This window comes from Platichthys flesus, chromosome 20 (assembly GCF_949316205.1).
Source record: "Platichthys flesus chromosome 20, fPlaFle2.1, whole genome shotgun sequence".
In the NCBI taxonomy this organism is placed as follows: domain Eukaryota; kingdom Metazoa; phylum Chordata; class Actinopteri; order Pleuronectiformes; family Pleuronectidae; genus Platichthys; species Platichthys flesus.
The window spans coordinates 14,288,315-14,297,093 of NC_084964.1; the positions used below are offsets into that span (position 1 = coordinate 14,288,315).

The following is an 8,779-nucleotide window of genomic DNA, read 5'->3' on the forward strand; positions in this document are numbered from 1 at the left end:
TCTATAATGACTAACAAATGCAGAAATCAAGCAAGTGAGAGGGTTAAAATTAGTAGTTGATCAATCCATTAGTTGAAGTTTTTCAACAGCGACTTTGATAATGGAGAATTTATCAAGCACAAAAATGCTAAACTGTATCTGTCAGCTTCTCCAATACGAGCATTGGCTGTTTGCTGTTTCATATCATCGTAAAACTAAATATTGTTAAGTTTGAAACAAGAGCCTAAACAACTATTCAATTAATAAAACGTAATGATTTAACAATAATGTACATTTTCACGAAACGGGAAAGACTCAAGTCCCACATCATGATGATCGCTCTCCTCCTCTTTACAGCACCACGGGTCTTACAGGAGCTTCTTGAAGTTTCCACAAAGTTCTCACCCCTGTAATATGGCAGCTGTCAGGACGAATTGAGCCACCGGTTCCAACGAGATCCACGAGTGGAGGTGAGGCTAACTGCTCTCTACAGCATGACTACAGGCCCGCCAGGATCCTTACTTACCTGATGGCAAGTGGACGACAGCATATAATCTCCATAAGGCTTTGCTTCCTACTCCTGACCAGCTTTAAGTAATTGAGGAGACACGGTGAAAAAGACCCTTCACCGGCGTGATCTTGGCTGCACCTCAACTCTTCTAACTCCCTCTGTCATGCTGCGCTGCCGTCGTCTGACTTCCGGCGAGATAGTGTAAGTTCCCGGTGTCAGCTCCGAGTTGAGCTCTTGCAAATGAAGTCAACGCTACAGTATTTGACACAGATGGCGGCTGGGATGGGAGAGGGGGGTGGGGGGTAAAATATCATGGGTGTAGTCGAGAGGAAGGGGTATGCCTTCTAAGTATCTGAAATGTCCTGTCTTAAACACACAATATCCGTAATACTTCCTGACACGTTCTCCTATAACCTCTTCTTCTATGCCAGCTGCTGTGGGGCCTTTTTTTTCCCCTTCTCCGGGCGCCTGAAGAAAAGCAGTCTATTTTCTTGTCATATTTGCTTGAAAGGCGACTCTCAACCTCGCAGTCTAATTTCCTGCACTTTAAAGAGAGTCCTCATGCAAGGTGCATTACCATGCTATCAAGGTGATGGGAGCAATTTCAAACTGTCAGTCAGTCACGGAAATATCAGAGCGACTTAATGTCTATCGCGGCCTGTCAGAGAGGCTCCTGTGAAGTGGTGGAGAGCGTAATCTGAGTCTTATTCACTCAACGCCATTTTCTTGTCAGTGTAGCTCTGTTTTACTCTGGATGGTAGTTCATAATGAGAAGGAGACATACTTCAGCCATATAGAGCCATTTAAATGAAGGGCTGAATCTGTGGCAGGCTTTTAAAATACACAGCGTGGCCCGAAAGTCTGAGGCTGTGAAAGGAGAAGTGGTCTGATCCCTCCTATGTATATATATAGGGACAAAAGAAGAAAATGTACGGTTGGTGTACTCAACAGAGAGCAGTTATATGAATGAAACTGCTGCCCTGGCTTCACACACAGCAGTTAGTTAAGGCTGTTCATTTCCCGATAGACACACCACTCTGTGTGACACACTGGGACTGTACTTAACCATTATTAATGTGACAGGCCTCAGTGCAAAGCAAATCAATTAAACAGGAGCAATCACCATAGTCTGGGTAACGGCCTTTTAAGACTGTTTTCATGTGTCAAGGAGGTCCTTGATCCGGGCCTCGGTGCCCAGACCTGACAGGTCAAGAAAGAGGCATGAAACAATAGCACCTTCCAACCATCATCTCCCCTTTTTACCTGTCAGCTCCAGTCGGCCTGTCTGGCTGCTGACGTGGCACGCCCTCGCGCCGGCTGCCACCAGCTGAATTTTCATGTCATGTCGAGGGAATTTCTCATTCCATTTGCTCGACATTATAATGTCGCATTTATCGACCATATCCTTTCTGAAAGCTATATGTCAAGGGCTCCTGCACCTGAGTTTTTCTTTTAGGGTTGTTTTTCAAATGGGTTTCAGTTACAGGGTCTTTGTGGTGTTTGCAAATGTACACGTGTGAGTCTAAAGAGAGGAGAAGAATGAGAAGACCTACCCTCAAGCTGCTTGGATAAATCTTCCTGCAACGTGCCTGGTGAGGAAAAGTAGGCTTCACAATAATATCACTTTTACACTCTCTCATGAGGTCAGGTCAAAGTGTCAAAGAGTAAGGGACCATAAACTATACAACCATGCTACACTTATACATTATACAATACGCAACATACATGTATGCAGTACTTTTATAAAAGCAGCTGCTGTGACTTTGATTGCCATTGTTTTCCATTTTTAATCAACTCCAAGGATACATATTGAAGTTAGCTTAAGAGTTGTTTCTGGACAGTGGAGCAACACAGTACAAAAAAAACACAAGACTCAAAGTTAAACTAAAAACCTGCTGCAGGGCGATAGTCTCACTTGACTCATTTAGATTTTATATGACCCTGAAAATATTCAGAGAAAAAACTTTTAGAAACAAAAATAAGACTTTGTACTTTCTGAAAACAATTCATAGCTTCAGCTGACCCGTAGGTTTTGTTTATCATTCTGTATTTTCTTTGTCCAAGGACAAGAGGAGAGATAAGGACACTCACCAGCGAGCAGTAAAACTCTGTATAAATAAAATACAGTTTTTTAAAGGTCAGTAATAAAAGTATGTCTAATGAACACATATTTGACGTTTTTATGTATAGAAAATAAAATGTCTATAATTCGTATGGGATGAAAAGGTTACGAAAGATTTTTGCTTGATTAAAGACAGAACATATTGTGCTAGAATTATTCAGTGAACCTTAACTGTGATTAATCCTCGTCCACATTTCTTAGTTGCAAAAGTTTGAGTTATGTACCACCTGAGGCAATGAGCTCTAGGGGACTTTTAAAAGAAAAGAAAAGAAAAGAAAACATAATTCAAAGCTTTTATGGAAACCATCTTTCTCATCTCGAAATAAAATGCCCACACATGTGCGTCTTTTCTATATAATCACATATAAAGCCCTTGTGCTACTGCAGCCCCGCTTGTTAATGCTTGTATTCGCAGAAGAGTCCAGGCGATTCATATTACTTGCGGGAAATTTCCAGCTTTCTGTTTAAAAGTAATGAATTACGGCGACGAGAGGGGTTTGGAAAAAAAGAAAAGAAAAAAGAAATGTGCAGCCATTTAAGGATGAAGCCGAGAATTTGGTGTCTGCCGCGGCGAGCCATCCATCACGTCCACAATAAAGGAGTTTTTGCCTGACGGTCGAAATTTATGGTCGCCCTTCTCTGCCCTAATAACTCAGAGCGCTGTGTCAGAGCCTGACAGCCTTTGCCGAAAACAGCACCTCTGTTATCAATCAAAAAACACTTGCATATGTTTAACTTTCGCCTGATCAGCAAGACATTTATAGGCTATTGAGTAATAAGATAAGTGGGTCTATTTCGATGGGAAGAAACGTGGACGCTTTAATGATTAATGGCAGCCACAAGAGGGGTTTTAAGCGCACTTAGAATAAAAAAAATAAGTTTTTTCTTTTCTTTGCTTGGATGTGGAGGAAACTTGGAGGAATGTTTTTAATCTGCAAAACAAAACAAAAAAAAGACACTCGGAGATGACATTGAATAGCAGGGGAAAGCCTCTGCTAAACAACTCCTGCTTATTCCACAATTAAAAACAAGTTGCGTGTGTGTTGAGTTCCACCAGAGCAGGCAGACTATGAAATGGCCAAATGATGATGGAGTCAGAGGGAGAGACACGTCGCTTCTTCTCTCCACTTCTCGTTGGATTCACTTTGCAGTGCTTGACCTGAATCTGACTGAGAGAAGGGAGGGGGGGGGGGGTGGAGACAGCTGACAGATCAGGACAGGGAACTGACAGATGACAGGGCTGCGTGATCGAGAGTAGGGAGTTGCAGCAAATGGGAAACAAGGCGATGGGTATCGCTGGATGTGTGACCGGAGGATCCCTCAGATGGTTGTTTTTGAGTCGAAATGTATTCACTTGTGCGTCGCCAAGGCACATTCGTCCCAAGGCCACCGTGGTTTCCATGATTGCAGTCCATTTAACTAAATGAAAATTAGCTCAGAGTCACTTGCTCCAAGTTGGAGCGAGATGCGTAAAAAACGCTGCAGGGGTGTCAATTTGCAGAATATCTTAAATTAATTTTTGGAAAGAATTTGTCCTTAATTAAAAATATATCTGCTGCTCACTTGACATAAAGACGTTCTGGTCATCTTCATGCCGTTCCAACCTACCTACAAAACCACACAGGACGCACAGGGCGAGCGCATGCGTCACAGTGCCAATTGCGCAAGGACGCAGATAAATTAAAAAAAAACTCTAAATTAAAAGCGCTCGGAGCGGGTCAGATCTGAAATAGAAACCCGTGTGAGGAGGAAACGTCACATTCCTTCCAAGCACCACCTCGGGATCTGTGTTTTTGATTGGGAGGAGGCAAAAAGACTGTCATCCGCGGACTAACTCAGACGCTGCTGGCGAGGAGGCGGAGTGATCCCTCCCGTCCACGACCCACGTAAACCGAGCGCGCTCTCGGACCTGCAGCCACACACTGTCAGAGAGACGCCAGGGAAGAAGCACTGCGGCTGCGATACGCACGGATTCTGCTCTCACTCGCACCTCGTCTTCTTCTTCTGCTTCTTCTGCTTCTGGAGGATTTTAACGTTGGTTCTTTTATTCTCCGGGGAAGTCTTTTTTTTCACCGTGTTGGCTTGTTTTACCCTACCCATGCATCTCTCAGCCATTTTCACGAGAATTGGGTCATGATCACATCGCCCACGGTCTCTTTCCTGAGAAATAGCACCAATCCAGCCTGGCACAGCGGCTCCTCGGCGGAGAGGGGCGCATTGAATATCAGCCGGCCGTTCGTCCACAACTCCGTCTCTCCCGCACACCCTTCTCGCCAAGCCAGCCGTCTTCCCATCAAGGTTTTGAAAATGCTTACGGCGCGGTCAGGACACATTTTACACCCGGAATACCTCCAGCCTTTACCCTCCACCCCAGTCAGTCCCATCGAGGTAAGAACCGCGGTGAAAAGATTTTGCGCACACGGGCTTCTGTTCGCTGCGTTTCGCGGCTGGACACCGGAGCTGTCGCTGGATGAATTGTATGGATAAATTGTGCTCAGATTTTTATTCAGATCACGCGATGAATCACTCGATATGGAAAAGAATAACCTGAAATCTCTCTTAATGTAATTTCAGACCAGATTTCGAGTTAGTCTATAAATTTGGTCCTTAAAATAATGAGCAGAAATTGGACTCTCTTTAGATATCAATAACATCTTCGTGGCAAACGGATGTCCGTGTGTGTTATTTTGTACTTGTGGTCGTTATAATCGTATCTTGTGTGCTTGTAAATAAAAACGCTGTGTGTGCACGCGGTTTCCTGTCGTGCCTACTGGGCTGAGTTTTGAATTTCATCCCGTGATAAGTTCGTGCGTAAAAGCGGAACGGCCATGTGTGCGTTTGTGCCACAAAACATTATTTCACCGAGTGTTTTATGATTTTTATTAAGTGTATTTTTTTCTTATTTCACAGCTGGATGCCAAGAAAAGTCCACTGGCTCTGTTGGCGCAGACGTGCTCTCAGATCGGCAAACCGGACCCGCCATCCTCCTCCAAAAACTCCTCCTCGTCCTCCAATGGATCTAGTGACAAGGAGAGCAAATCCGGGCCGCTGAAAATGAGCGACATCGGAGCCGAGGACAAATCCAGCTTCAAACCTTACTCCAAATCCTCAGAGAAGAAGGACTCGAGCAGCAGCCTCATTGGAGATAAAAACGGTTTCCGGGTACCTAGCGCCACCTGCCAGCCGTTCACCCCCAGGACAGGCAGCCCCAGCTCGTGCACATCAATCTCTCCACGGCCGCTTGACGGCAAAGCGGGGGACAAGGAGGAGAAGAAGGAGTCTGATAGCAATAAAAGCAGCACGACTGAGAGTAATGGTAGCCATAGGATAAGTGGAATTACTTCTGATGGCAGCCCACACCGGGAGAGCACATCTGGATCCAAGACTGTTAGATCAGACTCACCATCTGTAACCTCATCGTCATCCTCCGTCCTCGGCTCCGGACTGGTGGCCCCTGTTTCCCCCTATAAGCCCGGCCATACAGTTTTCCCCATGCCACCTGCTGGTATTTCTTACCCTGGAAGTTTAGCGGGAGCGTATGCGGGTTACGGACAGCAGTTCCTCCCTCACGGAATGACCCTTGACCACACCAAATCCAGCAGCCAGCTGCTGAGCGCACAGTTCGCTGCAGCCTGCAGTAAAGCAGGTTCGAGTCCCTTATCTGGAGCCTCCCCGCCGTCCCTCATGTCTGCAAGTCTGTGCAGAGACCCCTACTGCCTGAGCTACCACTGCTCAAGCCATTTGTCCAATGCGGCCAGCGCAAACTGCGCACATGACTCTGCGGCCGCTGCTGCCGCTGCCAACGCGCTGAAGTCCGGATACCAGATCATGTACCCGACGCACCCGTTACACAGCGTGCACGCCTCGGCCCCATCCTTCAGCGGACACCCCTTGTATCCGTACGGGTTCATGCTGCCCAATGACCCCCTCCCGCACGTGTGTAACTGGGTGTCTGCTAACGGACCTTGCGACAAGCGCTTCTCCTCCTCCGAGGAGCTGCTCAGCCACTTGCGGACTCACACGGCCTTTGCCGGCACGGAGAAGTTGATATCCGGGTACCCGGGCTCCTCATCTCTCGCCAACGCCGCGGCAGCCGCTGCCATGGCCGGTCACATGCACATGCACGGTGGGCCGGGCGGCCCCGGCTCGCTGGCCCTCAGGGGCCCCCATCACCCCCTCGGACTGACCAGCCGCTATCACCCTTATTCAAAGAGCCCCCTGCCCGCTCCCGGTGCTCCGGTGCCGGTGCCTGCAGCCAACGGAGCGTACTACTCCCCCTACGCCTTGTATGGACAGAGACTGACAACAGCCGCGGCCTTAGGATACCAGTAGAACCACAGAGTTATAGCCTACATTTATAAAGGAGATTTAGGCCCAATGAGTTTTATATTGTACTTCATGCAGGGACTGGATCCATATGGGGATCACTGTATTTATTTGCGATAGCTTCAAGCGTGACTAAAATAAAAAAGTACTATAATTTAACTTTGAAAAGCCTCAATGTGCATTCTTTTACACAGGAGAGAATATTTTTGTTTCTGCTGTGCATCTAAAAGCTCTTTCTCTGCACGACTTTCTTCTTCAGAGCCATTAAGCAATAATGTGGATTTTTAATACTGGAGCGACTTTGTAAAAAGTTATTTTAATTCTGCCTGTGGAGGACATGCTGCTGCTGAGTGATCTGACAGAATGATGGATGTGGAAAATCAATCAGAGCAGCTTCTTCAGAGCTGCCATTGATTTATTTCGTGGGGGAGTCAGACGTTACACAAAGTTTCAGACAGTTCAGTGTTTATAATGTCTCACTTTGTATTTTAGAGAGGAGAGTGTTTAAAAAAAATCCACATTCGCTATTTACATCAGTCAAAAGGGATTCATAACTATTTTTTTAATTATTTTTTTTTTTTGTTTATTTTGAATAAGGATTTGGGAAAGAGTTTGAAAAGAGAATGAAGGCTTTAAAAGATTACTGTGTTTTTTTTTTTTAAATAGGCCAAATATATATTATTCATTTCTTTTTACTGATACACATTTTCTTTTGGAGGGGGTGGAAAATCAAAACACAAAAAGTATAAATATTCGGCTATATTTTGGACACACATGGCAAAATTTAACTAACTTCCCTTAGTTTTTAACCTTGACTGTGTCGTGTTCTATCTCGGTCATGTGTCTGACACTGAGTTTTCACAAAGGGCCTTTAAACTTTTCATGCTTTTAGATTTCTGTGAGCGTGTGTATGTGTCTGTTTTACTTTAACTTATGCTGACAAGACACTGACACCATTTACAAGAGTTGGTGCTGTAGCTACAGTAGGTTCAGTGTGTGTGTGGGTGTGTGTGTGTTTGTGTGTGTGTGTGTGTGTGTGTGTACTTGTAATTTCACATGTCCTCATCAAAACACGGTGTATCTTCTCAACCACGAGGTCATGGGTTATTGTTTCGTTAACGAAGACAAACGAGCCTCTGATATCAGAGTGTGTGTGTGTGGGGGGGGGGGAGAGTTCAGGCTAAACAAAGATTTACGATGACACCAGATGTGGGACGTTTCCCCTGCTTCTGTAATCGCTGTGATGAAGCCACGAGGCAGCAGGCAGCATGAAATAAAGCCAGGGCCTCTAACTGTTTAATCAGCACTTTAAAACAAATCAGCTAAATCAAGCCAACAGTGCCGTTACCCACTGTCTGTAAATCAGCCTGCTCTCCGGCAATAAAATCACCATCATTAACGGTCACATGTCATATTCTTCAAACCCAACCATCCGTCACGTGGATGAGTCCTAAGCAGAGCTCGGTGAGAGATGGTAATGAGGCCCCTAACCCACGACTCAGCAACACGAGCAGTCAGCCATGAAGCCGGCGCGGATCAGATGTGATGCATCTTTTTCTTCTATTTTCAAACAGCTTAACAACGTGATGTGAACAAACTGGATTAAGATCCGTGACCATTATTTCTGACATGAGATACCACCGAATAAAATTCACACGTCCTCTCGTGTACAAACAGATAAACCAGTCAATGAGTTATCACATTTAACTTAATGGTATCATCACATGATGAATGGATGGGAAATCTGTGCACTACAGCGTCTGGGCTTGAAAATTAATATTTAAATAGCAACTGTCATATTATTGTGTTAAATAGTTTCTTGTGTGGAATCTGAATAATCA

General features: G+C 45.2%; 1 protein-coding gene across 1 annotated transcript; it reads left to right on the forward strand.

Annotated features, from left to right (window-relative positions):
- Positions 1 to 4,547: 4,547 nt before the first annotated feature.
- LOC133975725 (zinc finger protein 503-like) lies at positions 4,548 to 7,076 on the forward strand. Its single transcript, XM_062413691.1, has 2 exons — positions 4,548 to 5,000; positions 5,523 to 7,076. The coding sequence occupies exons 1-2, from the start codon at positions 4,746 to 4,748 to the stop codon at positions 6,942 to 6,944; spliced, it is 1,677 nt and encodes a 558-aa protein (XP_062269675.1). The 5' UTR covers positions 4,548 to 4,745; the 3' UTR covers positions 6,945 to 7,076.
- Positions 7,077 to 8,779: the final 1,703 nt, after the last annotated feature.

Excerpts from the sequence above, each read along its gene's own strand:
- LOC133975725 (XM_062413691.1), top strand. The coding sequence starts at position 4,746 with ATGATCACATCGCCCACGGTCTCTTTCCTGAGAAATAGCACCAATCCA. Across the intron at positions 5,001-5,522 it reads CCCCAGTCAGTCCCATCGAG|CTGGATGCCAAGAAAAGTCC; the intron begins GTAAGAACCGCG and ends CTTATTTCACAG.